Source organism: Gekko japonicus, unplaced genomic scaffold (assembly GCF_001447785.1).
Source record: "Gekko japonicus isolate JY-2015 unplaced genomic scaffold, Gekko_japonicus_V1.1 scaffold1191, whole genome shotgun sequence".
Taxonomy (NCBI): Eukaryota; Metazoa; Chordata; class Lepidosauria; order Squamata; family Gekkonidae; genus Gekko; species Gekko japonicus.
The window spans coordinates 517,922-544,008 of NW_015164708.1; the positions used below are offsets into that span (position 1 = coordinate 517,922).

Here is a 26,087-nt window from a genome sequence, read left to right on the forward strand (position 1 = left end):
AGGCTCAGAAAAGTGGGCAACTCGTGGGTTAAACGATAAACTACTCTCACCCGGCCCCACCCCCACATTACGCCGCAGAGATTCCAAAGGCCTTCTTCCCCATGTGAGAACGGGCATCTTCGGTTGCTTTAGTGGCTGCATTGTCAAGAAAATCCAGCCAAGACTGAGCATCAGCTCTGGAGCTGAAGTCGCTGGGAGGAATGGGAACCTCTGACTTCTCCCCTCTTGAGACCGATGGCCCTCAGTGTGGGCCTGGCAGAGATGGCATCGTACCCCTTTCTGTACTGCAGCAGATGAGTTAAGTCTTCATAACCATCAAAAAGGCATCTAGCAGCTCAACAAACAACATGACTCTTGTTTTGGGAAACATTTTATAATTTATATATAAAAATTCAGTAAGAAACAAAGTCGAATATTTGACAGAAAAAATCCACACAACAATAAAACCCCCTAAAGAAAACAAAAAATGAGAGGAAAAAAACAGAGAACGCTGATTTTTGTTATAAAACTTATGAATATGAACATTTTAAAATAATCTCAGGTTATTTGGCAACTTATCACATCCTTGCAGGAGACAAAATTTGATAACAGTAATAACAACAACAATAATTAAAAAAAAAGCTTTATATGAAACTGAACTTGAAGATCTGTTCATGTGAGAGTAAAACTTCAGTCGAATGAAAGATTCCGGTGACTGGGCCAGACTCTGGATATTCCGTTACCAGCAGCATAGGACCGCCTTGAAGTTTGATGAGGGATATCTTAACGGCAGCTTGTTGCAATCGAGGAGGAGAAATACTGAGCAAAGAACGATTAGAAACTTCAAAACGAGACAGAGGTGTAGTTCCCACTTCAGGACCACTCTGGCCAAAGGAATCTAGTGCTACCTCAAGTGTGTTCTACCTACTTGGAGACTGGGATAAAATTTACACATGGGAATATATTTCATAGTGAATTGGGTGCATTGCCTCGATGATGGAAATGCAACCTTAAATTCTACTTTACGGAAAGCTACTGGTGTGACAAGGAAAGGGAACGAGGGCTCTTCCTTCTTCTAATCTACTTGACTCAAATACATGCAAGAGAAATACTTTGCCAGCTGCCCAAAGGGCACTCTGTAGGATTCTGCTGAAAGATGCCCCTCGCACCCAGGTCCCACTCAACGCTCATGATAGTGGCACAACATTTAAAAATCTGGTTAAAATGACAAATGGGAGGGTAATGTAACAAAGTTCACAGAGCAGTCTTTGCTGTTAAATAAATAAAGTGTAAAATACAACTTTTTTTATACATGGCTTATGTACAAAAGGTGTCAATTAAGAGGCCACTGGTGATGAGTGGATTGGAAGCATTGGCAAGTCGCTGTTCACACTCTCCACTTGAGATACAAAGGAAACGTCTGCAGAGCAGATACTCTTATGCATAAACAAAGAGTTTAGAAAGCTGTTTAAAATACATGACATAAGGGTTCTGCATTGATTATGTCACATTGGGAAAATAAGCACATGCAAAACCTCTTGGCTTTTGGTGTGTGGTTTGTTTTAAACAGAAACAGAAAAGGCCTTTTCTTGCTTTCTTTTCCTGTTTGCGTTCGGTGTGAGGATGTCTACTGCTTAGCCTTTTTGACTGCCATCTCCTCCGTTCTCCGGTGACCCTTCTTCTGTGATGCTGAGGGACTGTCTTCCCTCTTACGCTTGGTAGGCTGCAACTTTGAACTGAAAACCAGGGGGAAAAATACACACCATCTGAGCAGCAAATAAGACTATAATAGAGGTGGAGAGCTGGCAGCCAGGGAGTTGAGAGGGAAAAGAGTATGTCTGATTGAGTGAAACTGTGGAGAAGAGCTGCTTAGAACTGGCTGAAAAGAGTCAGTTTGTAACCAAACGATTCCAATTGCGGAAACAGGACTATAGTTCAAAAATTCAATGGAAGAGAAACATCCTTAAGTTCTACCTTACTTCCTTCTTTTGTTTAACCCTATGCGCTATGTTTGTGAAACATTTCTTCATGGGGAGAGAGAACCAATGAAGACTTTCAGGCTTATGTTTCACCCTAAGAAGGGAAACTGAAAATCCAGCAGAGAATTATATGCCTGGGGGCTTGGCACTCCATTGATGGGGGGGGGGGGTTAATAAGAGTGCCACTGAGTTTCTCAGCCAGCTTCAACCGCTGCTCATGGGAGAGGATCAATATGTATTGATACTGTGCAATTTTTCTCTGGCCTTTGTTCCGCTCACCCCAGCTTTCTTCCCTCCCTTTCCCTGCCAACACCATGCAACTCTCCAGCTGTTCACATCTCGCAATGCCCCTCTTCTGCTACCTACCAGAGTCCTCAAACTCACCTCCCCCTGAAAGTTCTCCATGTCCCTCCCCCTTCCTCCTGCTCTCATATCCTCAGAGTTGCCTTCCTCTAGCCGGTGCTCATGTGCTGAGCTGCCCTCCCCCCCATGCTGGAAACCCTGCTCTAAACATTTTTGAAGTGTCATTTCACCAAACCCCACCTCAAATCCAGTCTCAGAATACCAGAGGAGAGGAGAGGAGCAACTGTAAGCACATGTTAAGGGTCACTGCTTACATCAGTCTCATTATGCTTACCTCTGTTATCTCCTTAACGACACCCAAAGACTATCTAGAACAGGGGTCCCCGATCTTTTTGAGCCCGCAGGAACGTTGGGACTCTGACACTGTGTGCTCAGTGGAGGCACAAAATAGCGGCCACAAAACAGCTGCTGCAAGAGGTGGAGCCAGCCACAAAAGGGCTACCACAGCTGTCAGGCTCACTACGCATTTTATGGTTCACTTGCCATAGAGGAAGGGGGAGGGGGAGAGGGGTGTGAAAATCAAAATACTTTTGCTTCCCTAAATGTTTTGATGTGCGTCATAGAGACCTGTTGTTCTGCTCTATTTCTGTAAGAGGGGTATATGCTTAGTGGGGGGGGGGCGGTAGTCGACTATTATTTCTGGAGGGCAAATGCCGCGGGGTGATTGGATCCTGATCTTTAGTACCTTTGCTTGAACACAGTATATCTGCAATCTTAGCGCCTTCACCTTCAGTTCTAACAAAGGTAGTGTCCAGTCAGGTATCTATCAATGTCTCAATAAACTTATCTCTCTTCGAAGTGAATGGTGTTGGGAACTGATTTAACCAGAATTTTGACAAGATCTTGGGCCAAGAGAATGTTTTTAAAAATACGCACAACCAATTAAATCTCCAATGGCCTTTCTGAGCAAAAGTCACACCTGGCCTCACCCATTTTCTTACAACAGCTGGTGGGTACCAGGGAAAGGTGTCCATGGGTGCCATAGACCGTATATTTCTCTAGGGCAGGAGGAGCGTTCCTTCAACAGTGCCACATCATGGCAGTGCAACAAAATCCAGGAAGTGATCCCTATCACTTATAAGGGCTTTGGGAGGCCAGGGCCCCTTCCAGTCTTCTCAGGGGCCAAGAGAGCTTTCCCCGAGCATCAACCGGCATTGCAAAGCAGAGCCTACTTGAGATGATCCCTATGACTGCGACCTCTCGACGGGGACGTTGGCTATGATTTAGAACTTGCAACAAGTCACTCGAGTGAGCTGCTCATCTCCTGCTCTCCTGAAATGTGTGGATAATAACACCTTGCTATAGAACAAAGCTTGAGTCCAGTGTTCTACTGCTTCAGACCAATATGGCTATCCACCTAGAAATGCCTTGCTATGTTACAGGTTTCTTGTAACAAGTAAATGTCTGAACACACCAAAGCATAGACAAAAATTATCACTACTCCAGCTTAAGAGAAAACGTACACAAAACTCCCTGCATCTGGTCCTCCCTGGGTCCTAGAGACCGTTGCTGCACCCACTGTCCTGAGACGCCCCCAAGCTCCTCCGTATTCATTTAAAGTATTTCTACCCTACCTTGTCTCCTCAGACTCAAGACAGCAAACAATGCTGGAACCAAGTAGCAAGGACCTAAGTATTAGTCCAGTTGACAAATCAAACAGATCCAAATATGCTATTTTTGACCGGTTCCTCCGTTGCTTCTTCCCCACTCCTACTGAGCCTTGCTTGAGTTCCTAGTTTGTACCTGGAACTGCCTTTCATATTTAGAACTCTACTTGGTTCTCTGACCCCATCAATTATTTAGATCTGTAACTGAACATCAGGAAAGCCCTGCTGGATCAGACCAGTGGTTCATCTAGTCCAGCATCCTGTCTCACACAGTGGCCAACCAGCTCCTCTGGAGGGCCAACAACAGGGCATGGAGGCTGATGTTGCCAACTTGCCCTGGTATTCAGAGGTTTATGGTCTCTTTACTCACATGGCTGTCTGGTCCCCTTTTAAAGCTGTCTATGCCTATGGCCATTACTATATCCTCAGGAAGCAAATTCCACATTTTAATCGCTTGTGTAAAGAAGTATTTCTTTTTGTCCATCCTGATCTATTGCCCATCAAACTCATTCGATGCCCTCAAGTTCCAGTGTTTTGGGAAAGGGAGAAAAAGTTTGCTCTTGAAAAGAATGCACCATTCTGAACCCTCATGTTGGGTGGGTTGAGATACTGATGCAGGTGGTTCACAAATGAAGCATGTTCATATTAACAACAGCAACAGATAAGATACTATTGGAAGGGAAGAGTGGGAAGGGAATTAAAACAGATCTAAACATATCCAAGCCAGAAGTGGCTTTCATTTCCATACTTACAGAGCCAAGAGAGAAGTCTTATTTGATTTTGCCTGGGTGAGCCGCTTTTTCCCTCCAAATGTCTGGTGATTTGTAGGAGAAAGTGGACCGGGGCTTTGGTTTTTAGATGCTGCACGGGTTGTTGGTTTGCTGGGCTGCTGTCTGGGGGGAAAAACACACACATTTCCAAGTTTATTAAGGTATATTTTGGAAAATGCTTTTAATGCAAGTAATTTCTAATTGATCATTTTAGAAAGCAGAAATAACAGAATATGCAGCAAATATGTTATTTAGAGACAGTTGTGTAAAAAAAATAATGTCTGTGCCTTCAAAACACTGGAGTTTTTGGGGGGAAGGTCCTTGAGACTGACTAATCAGAAGCAAGCTGTAATAATTTGGTGCTTTCTTGTGCTTGGATCCCAAAGCATTTTTCTGATGCTAAACTTTTTAAGCTGCTGTCTATTCTTGAACAGTGTGTCTTGAGCAGCAGTTCCCAACTTTTTTTGCACGGTGACCCACAAGTCCAGCTTTACTTGATATGGTGAGCCATCTAAGGTTGGCCCCAAGGATTTTTGGTGCCCTAGGCAAACTATGGCCTTGGCACACATCTAGTTCAGCATCCCGTTTTCTCGAGTGGCCAACCAGATGTTTTGAGAAACCAATAAACACTGCACAAAGGGCACAGCTGCCCCCACTATGAACCTGAAGCAACTGGCATTCGGAAGTACACAGCCTTTGGTTATGGAGGTGACATCCCAGCCTTTGACCACCCTCTCCTTCTCCACTCTTCCAATTCCCCCTAAGAAACTCACCCTAGTAACCAATGGGACACGTTTTACTTGACCAACATATAAGTTGTGAAGAAAAAAATACCAACTAATGTCTCCAGGATCAGATCTTGGTTTCCAAAATACAAAAGAGAGCCATGGAAAAGGGCAGGGGCGGCCATCATGGAGGGTGGGCCCACAACCCACTTTTCAGAGGCTTTGTGACTCACTTTTGGGTCCCGCCCCCACGGCTCGGGAAACATTGGTACAGAACTTACAGTAGGAAAAGTGTGGATGAGGGAAGGGTTAAGCACCCCCCCCCCCAAAAAAAGAGATGGGTATCCTCCCCTGTGGCTCTTTAGGAAGGCTGCAAGTCCCACTTTTTCTGGGTGGCTTCTGGAGCCAGTTTCTGCTTCTCTGGTTGACTTTGTCTATTGACAGTTTTGTCACGACTGAAACACCCGGTTTTACGGTCTCTTCCGTGAACTGCTTTGAGCCCTGGTGAGGAGGCCTACAGACTTCAAATATCAACACTGATCCCGGCCGGCGTCTAGGAGGGCCTCCATTACCTTTGAGCTTCCAGCCTGGAGGCTGCCCTCGTTGTGGCTCCCGCGTGCATCTCCTCGCTCCCACCGCCACTGCCACTGCCGTCGTCCCCACTGTCTGCTCTTGCCTGAGGGCCACTCTCTTTGCCTTCCTCCTGCTCTTTTCTTTCCTCTTCCACAGCAGGTGCGAGCCTCTGACGCTTTCTGTCGGGCTCAGGTGTGTCTGTTCCTGCAACATTTGATATACACGCTCAAATTTCCACCCCAGTCTCCAAGGACATACTTATTTTAGAAGGGGAGTTCTAGATGGACCCTGGGAGTGGAATGAGTAATTTTCCATTTCCTTCGCGTTTTAACTCACACTTGTTTGACTTAATCTCTCCAAACACATTTGCAACAGTTTACTTCTTTAGTTCACAGCCAGAAGTCATCGAAAACTAGGGAAGCAGCTGGGATGTACCAATCCTGACATGAAATTACACCGATTTGCACATTTTTTTTACATAATATTTACTTTAGCCCTAACCCAATGATTTTCCCCCTGTGAATGTGAAAGAATAATAAAACTAATCTTGTTCTCAGTTAGCGTACACCTTAAACAATAAAAAAAAAATGTCAAAAGAAGCAAAGTCCCAGGCCTTACCCGTTTCCAGGGATGGAATAAGAGGCCGTTTGGGCTTCCTTCCTCTTCGACGCACCACCACCACCTCCACCTCCCCTTCGTCAGCTTCCTATCAGTTGGAAGGAAATGAAACAAAGAGGACAGAACGGACATTTTCCTCTAAGCCAAAAAGCTCTGAACACTTGCAAGACAGCGCCAAACATGAAGACAGGAGGACCTCTCCCCTCTCATCATGTTCCGAACTCAGCTTCACCCAGTGACACCGGCAATGGCTTTAAGGCAGAGGAAGAAAGAAACAGTCATAGAATTTGTCACCACAAGATTTGGCAGGAGGCACCACCGAGTTAGCATTTGGGGGGGGGGGGGGGAGATAAGGCAAGTTCATCAGTGATAGACCCAGAATCCATGAGCACAGATGCGAAACCTAGTAGTTGGCAAGGGAGGAGAAACCTGCCTCCCGGTTTTCAGCATTCCGGTCCTACTCCCGAGAGCCAATTTTACTTTATGTTCCAGTAACACTGGTGAGAGCCAGTGCGGGGCAGTGGTTAAGAGTGTCAAACTAATATCTGGAAGACCCAGGTCTGAATCCCCATTTGGGCCATGGAAGCTCGCTGGGTGACCTTGGGCCACTTGCACTCTCACAGCCTCTCCTACCCCACAGGCTTGTTGTGAGGTGTCAGATCACTTTGGGTCCTCACTGGGGAGAAAGGTGATATACAAAGGGAGTTAAATAAATAAACAGAACTAGAAGGCACCCCCACTACAGCCCTGTCACTCACCATAGCTAAAATGGAGCCTCCATGTTCAAGCACAATCTACCTAAGTTTATAAGCTCCAAAAAAATGGCAGGGCCTGCTCCACCTTCACCTGGCTTGTGAGCACCTGTGGCTGATCCACGCTGGGAGTCACAAACCTGGGCTAGACGGACTGCAGCTGGAGCCAACAAGGTGATTCTTATGGAACAAATCTCAGGGGAAAGGGTGCAAAACCTTCCCGAAATAACTTCACTGGCGTTAACAAGGTGTGAGCCTGGATCCAACAACATGCAAGTGGACACAGAAATAGACTTTGTACAATCCTGCCTGCGCAAGATCTTGTACAGCACCCAGTGCTTTGCTCCTACTGTATTATAGTGTCCAGCAATGCAGAGGATATTGAGCAAGCAAGCAGAAGTGCAAGTGAGGACACAAGGAGCCTGACTTGGCAAAAGGGGCCGCTGTGGTCTTTTCCTTGCAGGAGCTGTGGTGCCAGCACAATTTTTGCTCTAGATCCAGCCCTTGGTTCCTAGGTAACACGTTTACACTCAAGGTACAGATACCACCGCTGAAGGTAATGGCACTTACGTGGCCTTTTTTGTCCCCACGCGGTGTGCTTTCAACTAAAAAGGAAGGAGGAGTGTAAGAACACTACATAACTGCAACTCTACAGGTCACATTGTATTAGAGTTTTATTAACCAGTTCATAAAAATCTTAACTAAAATTTAAGGTAATCAAGTAACATCGATCAAAGAAAGGATCCCCCCTCCCGAAAACTTTTTCTAAACCTCCCTATCGCACACTAAAGCAAAACAGAGGTTTATTCTGGCAGAGATGTAAGCTAAAGGCAATCTGAAAATGACTTTGCGCTTCTTGAAAATTAGGAAATTTGAACCCTCAATGTCAGCTGCAAACACTAAGATCTGGAATGGAATCAAGTGTGGAGAGGTAGCTGATGGGGCTATCTCTAACGGAAGCATCATGTAAGAAACATCTGCTTCATTCAAACAGCAGCAGGGCGGTCTGGGAAAGAACCATTCCACAGAAGATCCTGTGCTGTTCAGATCTAAGTCGTCAAATGCTAACGGAAGTGAAATGTGGGAGAATCAGACCCCCTGGATCACGGTCTACGACATTTCAGGGAGCCACACAAAAGAAGTTTGCCCTCAGCTGAAGAGAATGGGGAGGGCCTTGCACTACAGCTATCATGGATCTCTGCAAATGGGTGAGGTTATAGCAGGAGTTCCCAACATGATGCCCGGGGGTGCCATCACTCCCACCAACACCTTTTCTGGGCCCAGCCAAGTGTTTTTAAGAAGTGCGTGGGGCCAGGTAAGGCATTTGCCCAGCAAGGCTTCTGATTGGCCACTGGGTATCTGACTGTCTCTGCAGATTTCACAAAATGTTGCTTTGGCAACAGCTGCCCCCACCAAGCAAGGATCTTCACTGTGTGGGTGACAGTAAGCTGCCACCGCCATTTTGTGGCTGCCTCCAACTCCTTCAGCAGTCATTTTGTTCCTGCGCTCATCATGCGGTGTCAGAATTCCAAAGGCACCCCCAGGCTCAAAAAGCTCAGGGACCCCCAGCTTATAGTAAAGTCTGAACTTCTGAAGCAGCAACCCTTTACATGAGGGGACACTTCTCTTCTGCTCTGTTCTCTCTGTCTTCCTTTGCAAAGAGAAGAACAATATGAACCCTTACCTTTAGGAGGAGTCTTCTCTTTATTCTTAGGACTTGAAGACTGCTTCATTTAATTAAAAACAATGTTTGGGAATTATTATTTAACTATAAAAATAACAATGATTTGTTATTTAGTAAAAATGGAATCAAGACATTACAAATACAAGTGACACAAAGAGCTACGGGAAATAAGGGAAAATAAAAGGGGGAAAAAATCTAACATGCAGTTCATTTCACCTTATTACAATGCATCTGATAATCAAAAGCTGTTTCGCAGATTGTGTGGGAACAAATTTGCCTTTGCCTCTGAACATATAGGAAGTATATAGGGAGACACAGCCAATTGTGGTTCTTTTTCCGAACACACACACAGACATAGGGCTGCATTCACTGTATTTAAAGCTAGGCCACCATGTTTTGGTACAGTTTTAAGACAGAGGTAAATCCAAGATAAATTTCACAAGCTGGGCAATTCCTGGTCTAAATCTCACTCCAGCCACAAACTCATGAGGCAGCTTTAAGACATCCCTTTATGCTTCTGTTCTCATGCACTTGACAAGGGTAATTATACCAGCCCACCTTTCAAGACTGATTTTACAGATTTCCCAAGATCCTGCACTTGAAGAACTTTAAATACTTGGATTGGGCTCTAAAGATGCTAACAGTACAAGGCAAATTCTGCCTCTTGAACTAATGCCAGAGTCTGCTAGCTTCAGGTCAGACACAAGCATTTAGGAAGACCAATCTTTATTATAGCTTACTTTGGACTGTTCTCCAAAATTCATTTTCTATGGACAATACTTCGCAGCTGCATATGAGGCTGGTTACACACACACGTACGGTCATTAGCCAATGACCACAGCATCAAGTGATGACTGGCACATGTGAATGGGCCATTGAAGGACTAACACCACGGACAGATCTTTTAAAGCACTTTTCAACTGGGTTGGTTTACACCTTCAGCTGCCAATAACCAAGCGCAGAGAAATCATGAACTGTTTACACACGCATCAACCAGCTCTTGCGCTCTAGGCCAGTTACAGTCAACACCAGGATGAGGTAAGGCAGGGAGAAAACTTGGCTGACCCCAAAGCCCTAGAGTGGGGAGTTTATAGGCCATTGAGCCCAACCCCTTGCTCAGCACAGGAAACCCAAAGCCAATTAAATTAAAGTTAAATGCTGCAGAAAAGAGCGCAAATGCCTTAGATTCTTCAGAAGAGAAGGTGCGGGCTTTACACCTGCAGCCCTGAAACTATTACAAACAAAATCATTAGCTCAACTCTTATATGGACTGCAAATTGTACTAACTGCTAATGTTAAGACTTTAGAAACAGTCCAATCAAAATTTCTTAGATCTCTGTTTAACGCACCCAGATGTACTAATGTCATTCTTAGGCAGGAAGCTGGTTTACCCAGAGTTGAATTAAAAATCTGGGAACATGTCATCTATTACTGGATAAAAATACATCTAGATCCAAAGGGCTTAATCCCCCTGTTGTTAGCTTCTGACCCTTATCCAACATGGTGCTCAGAGATAGCTGATAAAATTAAGCTGATTGGTTTGAACCCAGCAGGCCTGTTTGATCTCGGACTCAACAATGCAAAAGCTTTAATCACCCAAAGATTAACTGATATAGAATCCCAAAATGATGAAGCAATACTTCCTTTAAACTATAAAAGCTTAAGAAAAGGACTGAGCTACACTATATCCCCATATCTTTCGGATCTCTAGAACACAGTTAGATGCATTTTCCTCTGCAGTTATTTATGGGAGATTCTCCCACCTGCCCTTGCAGCAGCGTTGCTGTCCCTGTTCAAATAAAGTGGTTGAATCTACCACACATATACTTTTGCACTGCAAATTTTATCAAGAAGAAAGGCTACAACTAATTATTCCGTTACTCTGTAGATTTAAACCACTACAGCATTATATAGATTTTAGTCCTGAAATCCTTTGGGTATATCTATTAGATGATAGCCAGAGAACTATACCATACACAGTAGCAAAATTCTGTGTGATGGCACTCAGAAAGTGGAATCACTTGACAAATGAAACGTCAGTTGCTGGGAAATAAATTAATGGAGTGTGCTTTTTTTTTTTTTTTTACTATTTTGATACATACACACACATTTTTCACTTTTTATGTATATGTCCATTTTAAAAATTATAAATTGTCCTTTTTAACTGTACCTATTGAGGCTGGTCTTATGACCGTAATAAACTGTTGACTTTGAATTTTAAAGTTAAAAAAATTAAAGTAAAAAAAGCCATCCTAAAGGAGCAAAAGGCAAGTCTATTCACGATTCTCTTTGAATGCTGTGAAATCCTAGCAGCTGTTTCCTCTCGCCACCCCCCCCTTTCCTTCTCCTTCCTCCCATCCATCTCTGTGAACCTGTCTCCAGGAGACAAAATTAAATTAAAGGGAAAGTGCGGTGGGGGTGGGTGGGGTGGCATCAAATTTGACAGGGGGGCGCTGCCCCGTGTGTCCCACCACTGGCTGCATGAGGAGCACAGCAGGCCCTTAACATGCACGACCTGAAGAAAGAGCCCAGGGAAGGGCTGCTTCAGCTTCTGCAAGGGACCTGCACTAAGCCTAGGAGAAATCCTTCCTGACTGATTCCACTGAGGACTTGGCTAAAGGGAACGGATGGAGGTTCCAAACCCTGTTTCCCACTGACACAGTAGGGAGCTGCTGTCTGAGCCCCCCCCCCCCCCAAAGCTCATTGTGCTTAAGAGAGCTGGTGTGGCTGTGGTGGTTAGTGTGCTGGACTAAGAGCTCGGGGACCCAGGTTCGAATCCCCACTCTGCCATGGGAGCTTGGTGGGTGACCTTGGACCAGTCACACACCCTCAGCTAACCTACCTCGCAGAGTTGTTGTGAGGACATAATGGAGGGGAGGAGAATGATGCAAGCTGCTTGGGACCCCCAATGGGGAGAAAAGCAGGGTATAAATGAAGGACGCAAATAAAGACATAAATAAATTGGGTTAACGGGTCTTGGGCAGTGTGTTTCATCTTGCAGTTCGAGAAAAAAATTAAAAACAGTGCTGCACAGAAAAACGAACTCTCACAACACGCATGCATTTCGATAACAAGACAAATACTTACATTCCCAGTTCTTGGGTCAGCTTTTGGATCTTGACCTGAAAGGAAAACAAACCTCTTGAGCTGAATGCAATGGCTGTGTTTGCTTGCCATGGAGATGTGGCGTCAGGCTTACCTGGCAGTGGATATTTACGAGGCCTTCCTCTTTTCCGTTTAACTGGTACTTGTGGGTTCACCTAAACACAACAGGAGGAAAAGAGGGCAGTTGGGTGTGGGAAGTCTCCACTGAGTGTCCAGCAGGCTTAATGATTAAGCAAGGGAGGTCACAGAGACATCACTGTTAAAGACAGCTGGGGAGGATCTTATGAACTGAAGATGTTCCCTCCATGGGTCTCCCCCCCCCTTCCCTTTGAGCCTTCTGTGTCCCTTCAAAGCTGCTCTCCGTGGTCAGGAGATCCTTGGGAACGGTTCTGCCGCTTGAGGAGAAATCTGGAAACTGTGCTCCTCTGCTCTGGGAAGAAGACAGAGATTTCAGCTCCACGGTTGCCTCCGAAGGGACGCAGGGAGGGAGACCCATAAGGGAAATGGGGTTTCTCGTAGCTGCCTGCTTCACATCTGAAGACAGGGGCAGACGCAGCAGGGCCTCTGGAGAAGATTTTACATGAGAGACCTTGAACCCAGACCAGTTGGGTCTCGAAAGGTAAATAACAGCACTTTGCATTGGCTATCCGGTGAAGCTCTTTCAACACTCGAGTGATGTGTGTGCGATACTCCTACTCAGCTAGCGGTGTCATGGCTGCATTCTGAACCATCTGGAGTTTCCCAACTGTCTTCAAAGGCAGCTGCAGGCAGAGGCTTGCTACAGTTTAACTGTGATGTGATCACAGCATGAACGTCTATCAGAACTCTGCCAACACTTCTGCATAGTAAAAAAGGACGCACATCTGACCTGGAGTTAAAATTCCATTTTTTTCTCTCCTGCTTTTAAGGGCTACGTTTTGGAACAGCGTGGCTATTGATTTAGCTGATGAAGCTGCCCTGCAGAATTTTTTTGAAAACTGCTATTTCCATGTTGGTGGAAAGAGTTTTATTCCTGACTGGCCAAGCTATAAGGTGGGCCGTGCTGCAGCGGTGAATTAGAACAAACCAGGTCAACTTGCCTCAACAGGATTTAAATTGGACTCCAGATCTGGTTTTCCACAAACCTCCATTTTGCCAGCAGCATTATCTGTGGGGGGAAACAAAAAGATTCAGAGGAACGCATTCACTGCTTCTCATCATCTCTGAGTGCCTGCATAAACAAATGGTGACTTCCTCTGCATTGTATAAACCCTGGCTTTCATTGGCAGGACACCCCCTATCCATTTCTACTGCTGGGACAATCCAGATAAACATCAGCGAATTTGCTGGTGCCGTAAGTTATTCAACATTTATTATATCATTTACCTGTGGTGTTCAGGCTCTGAATATTTACAGCGGTTAAACTGGCACTGCATCCACCTGTGCTTCTGTGGGAAAGGTAGCTGGGAGAAGAAATGCTCCCCCCCCACCCCCCCGCGTCTTCAGCCTCCCACCCACCCCCCAGAGCCTACGCGATGTGCTTCCCTGGGCATCTGGGGCAAGGAGGGAGAACAGTGACACTCCTCCTCATCTGCCGGAGGCACCCCTGACTCTGTTCCGCTCAGCCCCCTTCTGTTCTCTGGGTGAGCTTGGCATTTAAATTTAAAGCTAAAGAGATTAAAAAAAAACAAAACCCAACACCACAAGAATTTGAACAAATCCCCATTCTGAAATGAACAAATCCCCATTCTGAAATACATACAGTAGAGGTTTGGGGTGCAAAGCTTAAAATGGCAAATTAATCCAAAATCACCTTTTTCTTCTACAGCCACCGATGATGGTTCTTGAATCTCCACACCACCTTCAGGCACCTTTCCTGAATCTCTGGCAGCAGCTTCCTAAGGAATTTAAAAATAGACCAGCAATGTTGTACCAAAGAAACCAATCATCCCTTTGATCTTATATTGTCACCTTATGCAAATCAAGCATCACTCAAAGCCTTGAAGGGTAGAATCCCCCAGTAACCCCCAAAGCAGATTCCACCTGAGTGCCCCACGCACACGGACCGAGGAGATTAGAGAGCTGGGCTGAGACCCAATGACTCATCCGCTAAAAAGAACTTCACTTTGAATGACAACATTCACATCCATCAAGTTCGTGCCTCCCATGTGGAATGCCTACAGAAACGCTCCTTAATTCTCCCCCCTTCCCCCCGCTGATGAAATGAGAAGCTGAAGCACAGAGAGGATTGTAAAAGGCAGACAGCCTCCTCTAGGACACCTCGGGTCTGAGGCTAACTGTGAAGCACAATCAGTTGTTATCCTGCAGTGCTAGAAAACTGTCATTCCACTATGGGCAGGAACCTGGTCAGAACTATTGGATCTGGCAGTGAAGGAAGAAACAGCATTACACGGCTGGGATGGCAGGCAGGAAATGTATTTAGGCTGAATTTGCAGAGCTGCATCTTGTCAGATTTCAGAAGCTAAAAGGGGACCACCAGGGCCATGACGCAGAGGCAGGCCAGGGCAAACCACCCCTGAACGTCTCTTGCCTTGAGAACCCTGCGGGGCAGCCATCAGTCAGTTCTGACCTGACACCAGCCAAAGGAAAGGAAAGGAAAGGAAAGGAAAGGAAAGGAAAGGAAAGGAAAGGAAAGGAAAGGAAAGGAAAGGAAAGAAACAGGATGTGCAACTTAATTTATCTGTTGGGATAAGATTCAACCCCCCTCCCTCTTCTGTTTTATTTCTTGATCTTTTTCTTCTTCTTCTTTCATGTTTACCTCTCCCCTCTGATCAGAGCTAGGAAAGAGAACGGGTTTGTGGGAGTGAAAGGGTTTTGTTTGATACTCAGGGTTATATATTATATATTAAAAACACACCCGCAGACCTTAGCTAGGTTTTTTGAAAGGCTGGTGAACCAGGGAGACCAGACACTAGTCTTGGTAATGGCAAGGGAGCCACGAAGGATGATAAGCTGACACATTCTGAGCAAGCAGAAGGGAGAAAATCCCGAACATATATGGGGGGGGGGGGGGGGGGGGAGGAGAAAAGATGGGCAAAGGAGCCTCTCGTGAATCTTGTGTGTCAAATGCAGACAATATCGCTTCGGAGGGAGAGCCGAATGGGTCTGCGGCAGAACAGCTCGATTTGAGTCTAGGAGCACCTTATTGGAGACCACCTAGAGTTTCGAGGCAGAAGCTTCCCAGAGTCCAAGTCGAGAGATCTGACTCTCCAAAGCTCCTACCCCGAAGCCCTGGCTGGTCTCTAAGGCGCTGCCAGACTCACATGTGTAACGATGCAGACAGCAAAGCCGGAAGAGAAACCTCTTGAAACTTAGAAGCCCCTCTGGGGGAACCCTGGAGGATAAGGCTGCAACACCAGGATTTGGAATGCGGAGGGACTTCAGCAGCTAATGTCTCACGTTATCCCCGGAAGTGAGAGGGGATGCTAGGTCAGAAATCCAGCTTTGCTTTGGCCCTGTGTCTGAAAATCCACTCCAAAGAAACCAGATCAACAACACACATCATCAATAAGCCAAGCCAAGGAACCAAACCATCTCAAGCGATCGGCACTCCATTCACATTCCCGGGGCAGGTTACCAACGCAAGGAACAGGACTATGGCAAAGCCTCTGAGGCAGGGAAAGACAACAGGGACTTGTGAATGGCCCACAAAGCCAAGGAGTGAGAAGGACTGCCAAACGCTCCTGCCAGATGGTTTCACAGGGAGGTCAGTGAATGTTGGTAGCTCATTTAGCCAACAAGCATTAAAACTCTGCTGCTTTTTAATGCAAGGACTTCACATGCTACTGGTCAGCTCACCAATGCTGCCGGCAACACACTTCCCTCCCCTGATGCTGCTTCATAAACTGCTGGAACATGTGTTTCTTTAAAGGCTGAGCTTCATGTTTGAAGCCAGGGTTGGTGTTCTTAGGTAGCTTTTAAAGGACGGGAGGGGTAGGAAGAATAGCCAGTGTCACCAAGCACAGCCACTTCCTCCCCCCCCCTTTCCCCCCCCCCCCCAATACGTTTTTTTTAAGATCAAGCCATCTGGAAGAGATGGGTGCTTCTCCTCTCCCCTCCCTTGTTAGGCTACCAAAGTGCCACAAATGTGGGCCGATGGTCACCATTTCAACTGAAGTGCTTGTGGTAATATACGAAGCAGTTTAAAACCTCACCGTGTAAATTAAATCTGTAACTGGCAAAAGCCCTCGGCCATTTGAGAGTGCACCACATCTCTCTTTGACCTCCCCAATGTAATTCAGACGTCACACAGATGAAAACAATTCAAGAATACTCCACCTGGGCTTCTCCTTTGACTTCGAGACCCTGGCCCTCTTCAGCATCCTCTCCCCGAATCTGAGACACCACCGGGCCGCTGTCTGGAAAGCAATGTCGACACTGATTCAAAAGGGTTCCCCCCAAAGACTTCTGCGCAAGAGCACTGAAGTGTTGAGAATCACTTCCTTAAGGCCAAGCTGACCTACGAGCCCTGCCATGCAAATCTAGTCCAACGTTCGCTATCGGAGACAGTAATGCAAGAGCGCTTGTTGCGTATCGACTACCTGAGTCGCCCTGTCCCGTAGCTGGAGGGCAGTCTCGCGTTTCTTCCTCCTGATCAGGTATTTCTACCTGCAACTAACAAGAGGACAGGCGATCAGAAGACCACAAGAACAGACCAAGGTCCATCTAAGTCCAGCACTTTAGTTTCCAAGAGCAGCTAACCAGATTTTATTTGTGGGATATATGTATTAAGTCGCTTTTCAACTTGCAAAGTTTACAAAGCGATGTACAAAATGGAGGCATGTGTTAGTACTACCAATATTCCTCAGCTGCTTTTAGTGGGATAGCAGGCTGTTACTCCTTTGGGTAGTGAAGGGCGGGGTATAAATCCAACCTCTTCTTCTTCTCTTCTACATAGTCAGGGAGGCCCTGCCCTCCCTGGGAGATGGCAGAACCAAAAGGATCCAGCCATGGTCGGCTCTGATGGTGCGGCTGACTGCCAGATGGCCAGAGAGGCCCTACGGACTCTTCTAGAAGAAGCTGCTGCTTTCACGGAGGACATGAAAGCCCTTCCTCACTGCATATTTCCCAGATGCACAGGGATGTCACTTGGAACAAGGATGCGCTAGCACTACAGTTGCCAAGTCCCCCACTACAGTGGGCGATCTCTGGCCGGCAACACCCATGGACCCCCACCGTTGCTTGGCAGGCTGACAGGGGGGAAAATGTAGAACCCCCCCCCCCGCCATTGCATTGGGAGGACATCATTTCCAGGGAGAACCAGGAAGTGACATCATACCATCAACACAATGGCACCCTTCCCCATGTCCCTGCCCCCCAGCCTTCAGCTGGGTGCCATCCACTGGACGGCAACCCTAACTTGCACAGCATCAATAGCCCATGGCTGTGCCCTTCTACCACCAAGCTTACAGGGAGCACCACTCCATCACGGCTGGCCCCTCCACCATATTTTACCTCCCCCCCCCTGCTGCTGACAACATTGCGATCCCTGCCCAGCTGGCAGAGATCAATGGGTTTCCTGAGTCAAACTACAAAGGGGACATGTCACTTCAGCATTTCTGTAGCTATGAGAACTCTGCCTCCAAAGCCCACCCAGAACCTGCCTGCGAGGTGGTAGCAAGTGCGGAGACCGGAACCTCCTCCTCCTCAGGAATGAGCCATCCCATTTTTGTGGCTGTCGTTCCCGAGCAACAATACGGTAGAGTGTCTTTCCCCAGGTACCACCAACTGAACCAGTCACTCTCTGCCCTTGGTGTCACATGCCTTTCTTCAGAAAAGTGCACAGTCCTTTTTAAAAGGCCACATGGCTGTTACAGGAGTCGTTGAAAAAAAATCTCCCATCTCATTTCGAGTTCCAAACACTGAGTCAGGAGACTGACAGTTTAAGCAGCTCAGAGTTCTTTCTCGTGTTGTTCTTCAGCCAAGACACAAAAACAGAGGAAAAGGCAAACACAAACCTCAAGCGACTTTTCTTCAGGAGATGGGACTTCCGTTGCTTCAGTTACGCTGGTGGTCTCCAAAGCTTCAAGGGCTAGAACACAAAAGTGTAAACACATGGAACAGTAATGGCAATCGTAAGCCATTTATTTGCATGGAACATCCAGAGGGTTCACACTGTTAACTGGGACCCCTGTGGAACTGTCCTGCTAATAGTGGTACCTTCTGTGCAAGAGGTCTCTTCCAGCCTCTTACTGACAGTTACTATCAATAGCTCCTTATACTCCCAGGGCCCTCTGGCATCCGATCCCATTCTTTCGTACTGCAACACACTAGGGCAGAGGCTGCCACCCCAGGGACCTCTCCCAAACTGTTACCTGCTGGCGATTAATACAAGCTTAGAGTCAAAGGGGTACAGCAGTGCCCCGATGCTACTGATTTCACAATATGCTCCTCGGATCAGGGCGACACCCACACCAGACTGTGTCACCTTTTGTCACTGCTGGGAGCAGGCCGGCCTCCCCCCATCCAGCAGGCATACCAAGCAGAGACTGATGGATATTCCAAATCAAGCTGGAAACCAAGAGCCAGGTGTTTCTCTAGGATTGCTCTCTCTATGCTTCTTCCACGTTCTGCATCCAAGCCCCTTTTGGAAACTCAGCGTCACCTCTCACTGGTGACAGCCAGTGCTGGAGGAGTGGATTCTTATGCATCCTTCCTAAGGAACTACAGTTCCTATCACTGTTTTGTTTTTGAACCACAATGTAGCAGAAAAAATTCTGGTGCACCTAGAGATGCAAAGGCCAAGCCGGGGGGAGGGGAGGGGGGGGACAGAAAAATTCAGGGGGGAACTTCCAACCCAGGGTCATTTTTGCAGTTTTTCAAAGGAAGAAAAAAAAAAACCACTAGGAAATTTTCAGCGCAATCTTAGTTACACCCTACTAAGCACATTGATTTAAATGGACTTAGACAAGTGTAACACTTCCTTAGGACTGCATTGTTTGTGGACCACTGGAAAACAATATTTTGACTTTTTTCCTTTGAAATGAGTGAAATGCTTTTGAAAATAAATTTTCACTCATAGAAAATTGTACATATTTTTGTTCTGGTCTTTGTCTGTAATCAGTAGAGCTGGCCATGCTCATTAAAAATGTATACCATGAAAGTCTGAGGGCTTACTCCCCCAGATTTTTCTGATGAAATTTTTTTGGAAGCGCTGGAAAAAAAAAACTTCTGTGAAACATTTTCCACCCCCCTTTGAAATGAGTTAATTTTTTAAAAAAGGTTTCGCTCACTCAAAATGTATAGGATTTAATTTTTCCTAAGGGAAAGCAGAAAGTTTGGGGGAACACTGAAGAAATCCTATGAAATACGTTTGCTCGTTTGGAATGAATGAAATGTGCTAAGATAGCAGAGGGTGCAGCAATGTGCAGCTGTCCTTGCAGAAAATTAAATCTGTCAATTTTATATGCACAGTTTATATACCGTAGAAAAGAGCAAGAGTCTAGTAGCACCTTAAAGACTAACCAAAATTTCTGGTAGGATAGGGTCACTGCAATGAGTCACACAGTGACTCCAGAAAGCTCCTCCCCTGCCACAAATTTGGTTAGTCTTTAAGGTGCTACTAGACTCTTGCTCTCTTCTACTGCTACAGACAAACATGGGAACCCCTCAATTTATACACATGGTGCATTTTATGTTTGAAAGCAGCAAAGTCATTGAGCCCTGAAAGAAAAGCAAGCGTTGCATCCAATTTCCCCCAAAATTGTCATTTTTTTCCCCTGTGAAAAAAGCGTCCCCCTTCTGTAGTTTCAAATTTCAGGAAATTTTACCTCTCTTGTGGCAACGACTAAAGCAGGGCAGAATAAGATTCCCACCCCCCACCCCCACCCCCACGCTTGCCTTTTTTGCCACCTTCATTTGTGTTTACAGCAGCAGCTCTGCAGACTGACTTCCTCCACACAGCAAACTGGCTCTTAACCCCTTGCTCCCTGGCACAAAGAGCAGGAGAGGTTTTGGCCCTGAACCAGCACCCTTGGCCACTCACTGGCTCGGAAGACAAGTGCTCTGGCTTGGGAAACTGAATGCCGGACGGGAAGCTGATGGCTCCTACTTGCCCTTCTTCACTTTAAAATGTCTGACATTCTGATTTGCTGTAATGCCTTACTGTAAATGATAGAAGGCCACTAGCATCTGGTGTTATTCTAAGAGTTCCCTGTGAAAAGCAGGTTCATTAAAGGAAATTAAAAATGTGTACACAGTTCCCTTCATTGCTGCTACATTAAGGACTCATAAAAAGAAACTTTCGGCCTTTAAGCGCTACAGAGTTCGATCTCAGCCTCTCAAACAGCAACAAGGAATTTACATTCCTGGGAGTCTGGGACTATTCAGCTTAGTGTCTGCTATGCACACTCACTGCTGACAGAAAACATGTCTTGTCTTTTAAACAACTTCCTTTTAACCTTGACTGAGTAAAGTAGAGGGGGTGTTCTAAAAATGTCTCTAATACAGGAAGAGTGCTGCAAATTTTGAACACTTGTCACATATCGTACAGTTTAGAGAACACATCGGAAAGATTGCCTTGAAAATATGTGACACTATAATAAGAGTATTTTTAAGTGTAATGGAAGAAGAAAGCTTAACATCCTGAGCCAGGAATCACCAACAGTCAGTGATTAAAATGTGGAATTGGCTGCCAGAGGATGCAGTGATGGCCACAAGCACAGACAGCTTTCAAAGGGGATTAGACAGATTCGTGGAGGATCAGTCTATCAATGGCTACTAGCCATGGTGACTGAGGGGAACCTCCATGTTCAGAGGCAGCAAACCGCTGAATCCCAGAGCCAGGAGGCAACATCAGGGGAAGACCTTGGCCTCTGTGCCCTGTTGTTGGCCCTTCCAGAGGAACTGGTTGGCCACTGTGTGAGACAGGAAGCTGGACTAGATGGACCCTCAGTGGTCTGATCCAGCAGGGCTCTGCTTATGTTCTTAACAAGAAACACAACCGAGCTCAGATACTCTGAAAAGTACAGCAGACCCACATTCTTGTATCTCCACAACAGCCAAGCAGCCTGTTAGTCTCAAATGAGGATTAGCCGGCTTCTTGCCACCCATGTAATTGCTTGCCATTGACTTTACTTAGGTAATCTGAAAATTTTGGAGCTGAACTGTAGGATGAAGTATTGCTAACACAAGTTATTTTGCATCTAGCAAAAGTTATTTGACATCTAAGTTCTCTGACATTTATTTTGCGTTCACAAATACTGGGGGGAGGAAGAGGAGGAGGAGGAGAAGATTGGAGTTATACCCCGCCCTTCACTTGGAGTCTCAGAGTGGCTTACAAACTCCTTTCCCTTCCCCTCCCCACAACAGACACCCTGTGAGGTAGATGGGGCTGACAGAGCTCTGAGAGAAACTGCTCTTTCAAGGACAGCTCTTGTCAGAACTACGGCTTGCCCAAGGTTATCCTGCAGCTGCAAGTGGAGGAGTGGGGAATCAAACCCGGTTCTCCCAGATTACAGTCCTCAAAAATATATTTACCTTTGTGAAGCTCTTCTGGTGGGCTCACTTCCTGCTTATTTTCTTTTATCGGGCTCTTGCATTGACACTCCTGTGGAATTGAGGGGGGAGACAATGTCAATACTGCAATATTTACCATGCAGCATGGGCTATGTTTGAATGCCGCCCCCCCCCGTCCTGTGATCAGCAGTGATTGCTGCAGATCAAATGAGAGGTGGTATCATGACAGCCTTAATGAAAGCACAGTTCAGTGGCTGGAATAACTGGTCTGCACGTAGGTAGAGGTTCTCAGCTCCAGTCCTTCACATCACCAATGAAAGGATCTCAAGTAACGTGAAACAAGATCCTACTATTCTGGGTGCTCTGCTTGTACTGTAATGCAAGGATGGAGCTTTGACTTGAAAACCCCCAGCAGTTGTAGCCCTACTGTCTTTTGCCAGCAAAGTCCGCCAGCTCTGAAACTTGCCTCTGCAAATTAGTGCCCAAGTAGACTGTGAGAATACGATGTGTGATGGGGATCTTGGGATGGGGTTTACAGTGGAATCCTAAACTAAATTGTGCCCTTCTTGGCCCCCTGAGGCCAATGGGCTGAGGAGGGTGTATCTCTGTTTGCACAGTAGAAATAATACTTCAAAATGCCAGTGCAAAATGTCTTGGTCCACATCTGAAGGGGTTGAAAAGCTCATTAGTTTCATTTTCTCCTGAAAACTGGCCTTAAATACACACCTTTTAAAAAGAGTGTATGCAATTATACAAGAAACAATATTCTCATAATAAATACCTCTCCAGCCATCAAGTCAGACGGCAGTTCCATCTCTTCGGATACGATGGGAAAAATTTCTTCATTGTCTAAATAAAGGAGAGTAATTTAAACATGTACATAAGGCTTGACCTGCTTCAATCTTAAAGGTAAAGGTAAAGGTTCCCTTGCTCGAAAGCCAGTCGAATCCGACTCTAGGGTTGCGGTGCTCATCTACGTTTCAAAGCCGAAGAGCCAGCGCTGTCTGAAGACGTTTCCGTGGTCATGTGGCCGGCATGACTAAACACCAAGGCACACGGAACGCAGTTACCTTCCCACCGAAGTGGTCCCTATTTATCTACTTGCAATTTCTTGCTTTCGAACTGCTAGGTTGGCAGGAGCTGGAACTAGAGACAGGAGCTCACCCTGTCTTGCGGCACCCGGGGCTTGAACCGCTGAACTACTGACCTTCCACAGCCTGCAGTTCAGCGTCTTAACCACTTGAGCCACCGCAGCTCCTATGCTTTAATCTTATTACCTTGTAAAAATATTATGCTATCAAGTTGAATGAGCCAATTATTTCTTAGAACAGTTATCTTCATGTACCTTTGCATCACACTTTGACCTACTTATGTGGAGTAGGAAAACTGGCTCACAGTTGTTATAGATATATTTTTTAAAAGACAATCAAACTCATGTGGCTTTTCCAGGCTTTCTCCTAAACAAAAGAAACTAACAGCCCAATCCTAGAGCCTTTGAGGAAGTTTACTTCTGAGTAAACAAGTCCAGGACCAGGCAGTTTAAAGCCGTGTACTTCTGCCTATCTGAAAAGGCTGTAAAACCCTGGAAGGGAAGAGGTACCACTAGACAAGACAGAAGTTGCAACATGAAGGTACAGGAAAATCCCTGTTGCTTCTGGCTCCAAGTGCTGTGGTTTCAGATCATTAAAAAATCAATCCTCCTTAGCCACTCGCTCAGCTGCTGACATGTTATGGAATACTCATAAACATTTCAGCTGCTCACAAAAAACCTGGGCTACTCCAATGGCTCTCTTCTGCTAAGTGAAGAAGCTTTCTTTGGAGGAGAGCCTCCTTTCTTCCACAGAAGGAGCCCTCCTCCAACAAAAAATTTCTAGTTGAGTGGAACCATGAGATTCAAGCCACCTTTATGTTTTTTTGGAGAAGAGTATTCAGATAAGAAAGGCCAGAAACAAAAGATACTTTGTCAGAACAGAATACTGAGAGAAAGATGGAACTGTTGGTGGAAAAGGGATTTAGCGGAGAAGTTATGAGGTAGCTTTATGAAATGGTCAGTTGTCAAATGAGGAAAAGGAGATACAGGGGTATACAAATAACTTCATAGATCTTCATTTATATGTGTCATTCACACACATACACACACACACCTCAAAAGAACCAAACTCATCACTGGATTGAAGTCTAAATCCTTTCAACAAAACAGACATTTAGCAGGCTAATTCTCTTTCTACACTAACCTGGATAGCCTAGCCTAGCCTGATCTCATGACCCTGGCTAGTATTTGGATGGGAGGCCTTGAAGAAATACCACAGTCATGACACAGAGGCAAACCACCTCTGAATGTTTCTTGCCTTGAAAACCCTATGGGGTTGCTGTGAGCTGTGACTTGACGACAAAAAGCAAACAAATTCTCTTTGTAAACTTATGCCAAATTCTAAGCAGACTATTAATTAAATATTTGTTTTACAGTATTTTAAACTAGTGGGCGGGAGTGTGGCTAAAGCCATTGGGGTGGCTGCTGGGGCAGCCTCCCTGATGGATTAAAGTACCTTGACCATGCTCCTACACCTGACAAACACCCACCTGTCTGGTGAAAGGGGGGGGGGGATTGTGTTTAAAGGCATCGGGGAGGCTGGGCCAGCAGCAGTGCTAAGACAATCCTGCTGAGCAAGCCTCCCCGACGGCTTTAAGGGCTCTGCACCCTCCAACCCTTATTGTCTGTAAGGTGAAGGAGAAGTAGCATGTCTGAAGGCATTAGGATGGCGATGCTGTTTGGGCAGCCTCCCCAATGGTTTTAAATGCTCTGCCCCTGCACCTGATGGACAACCGCCTGTGAGGTGGAGGAGGGGTGGGTGGGAGTCTGTCTGAAGCCATTGGGGAGGCTGGCCCAGCAGCAATGCTAAGGTGTTTCTGCTTGGGCGGCCTCTCAGATGGATTAAAATATCCTGGCCCTGTTTCTACACCTGACAGACACCCACCTTTGTTAAGGCGATGCTGCTTGGGCAGCCTCCCCAATGGTTTTAAATGCTCTGCCCCTGCACCTGATGGACAACCGCCTGTGAGGTGGAGGAGGGGTGGGTGGGAGTCTGTCTGAAGCCATTGGGGAGGCTGGGCCAGCAGCAATGCTAAGGTGTTTCTGCTTGGGCGGCCTCTCAGATGGATTAAAATATCCTGGCCCTGTTTCTACACCTGACAGACACCCACCTTTGTGATGTTGGGTGATGTTGGGGGGAGTGTGTTTAAAGGTATCGGGGAGGCTGGGCCAGCAGCAGCGCTAAGGCAATCCTGCTGAGCAAGTCTCCCCGATGTGTGTAAGCATCCCACCCCCTCTCCTACACCTGACATGCAGCTTCCTGTCCAGTGTAGAAGGGTGAGGGGGTGAGGTATTGCAAGCCATTGCGGAGGCTGGTCTGGTAGGATCGCTAAGGCATTACTGCTGCGGCAGGCTCCCTAATGACTTTAAGCACCCTGCACCCGCTGCTGCACCTGACAGACAGCTGCCTGTTAAGTTTAGGTGGTGGTGGAAGCGTGTTTGAAGCCATCGGGGAGGCTGGGCCAGCAGCTTTGCTGCACCTCACAGGTGGTTGGTCATTCCTGATTTTCTCAACTGTCATTAGCTCTCTGCAGTCTCTTGTAACTTTTTTTTAACCTCAGAACACTGAGCTCTGCAGCTGACCAATCAAAGGGGGGGGGGTGCAAGGAGGCAGTAGCCTGGCAGCCACATAGGAAACAATGGGCAGAACATGTTTTACCCCTTTTGACCCCCTTAGGGGTTGAATTTCTAAAAGTCCCTTCTTAGTGAGTATCTATATCATGGTAGTTGTGCTCTCTCTGAATTTTGTGTTTCTAGGTCCAGGGGTTTGGCCTGGGTGTTGATTTTACGGTGAGAGGATTTTCTTTTTTATATACAGATGAAAAAGTATATTTTTCTTAAACGACAAAATATTTTGCGATCATTCGTTGCCAAGTTTTTTCCTCCCAAGATCAGTCATGTTTGAAATTCCAAACAATGTGGCTATCAATTTAACCACTGTTGAATATCTGATGTAAGAATTTTCTGCCACTCATTAAAGTTTCCCTTTATTATTTAAATTTTCATAAGTATTCTCGTATAGACCTTTAATATTTTGTTTACTGTATTCTAAATAACTTGCAGTTTTTGCATTCTAATAATATTCAAACCAATTTTATTTTTCTTGATTCTCAGTCTTTGTTCTTTTCTGACTGTTCTAATTCTCATAATGAATTTAATGGATTAGTTGAAGTTAAGGTAGCATCATGGATGTGAAGACTTGGCTTGTACAACTCCTCTTTTATTTTTGTCTGATTTCTTATAGCATGTAAGCTTCAAACATATTTAAAAGGTATTCTGGGCAGTGCCTATATAAAGATGTGTACAATGTTTCCGTTTTCCAATGGTATATGTAAATTGTAGAAGTGCTTCCCAAATAATCACTTCATAGGTTTTCCAGATACATG

General features: G+C 45.9%; 1 protein-coding gene across 1 annotated transcript in view; it reads right to left on the reverse strand.

The window, feature by feature from the left end:
- Positions 1–495: 495 nt before the first annotated feature.
- Positions 496–26,087, reverse strand: part of BOD1L1 (biorientation of chromosomes in cell division 1 like 1) — a gene marked incomplete at its 5' end in the record, with an annotated part of 61,087 nt that continues 35,495 nt past the window's right edge. The window contains 15 exons of the mRNA XM_015409534.1: positions 496–1,715; positions 4,681–4,821; positions 5,996–6,200; positions 6,615–6,702; positions 7,937–7,971; positions 9,051–9,093; positions 12,138–12,172; positions 12,250–12,310; positions 13,235–13,302; positions 13,948–14,032; positions 16,434–16,513; positions 16,697–16,769; positions 18,113–18,186; positions 21,633–21,702; positions 22,393–22,460. Coding sequence (XP_015265020.1) covers positions 1,607–1,715; positions 4,681–4,821; positions 5,996–6,200; positions 6,615–6,702; positions 7,937–7,971; positions 9,051–9,093; positions 12,138–12,172; positions 12,250–12,310; positions 13,235–13,302; positions 13,948–14,032; positions 16,434–16,513; positions 16,697–16,769; positions 18,113–18,186; positions 21,633–21,702; positions 22,393–22,460 — 1,235 coding nt within the window. The remainder of the gene's footprint in view (positions 1,716–4,680; positions 4,822–5,995; positions 6,201–6,614; positions 6,703–7,936; positions 7,972–9,050; positions 9,094–12,137; positions 12,173–12,249; positions 12,311–13,234; positions 13,303–13,947; positions 14,033–16,433; positions 16,514–16,696; positions 16,770–18,112; positions 18,187–21,632; positions 21,703–22,392; positions 22,461–26,087) is intronic.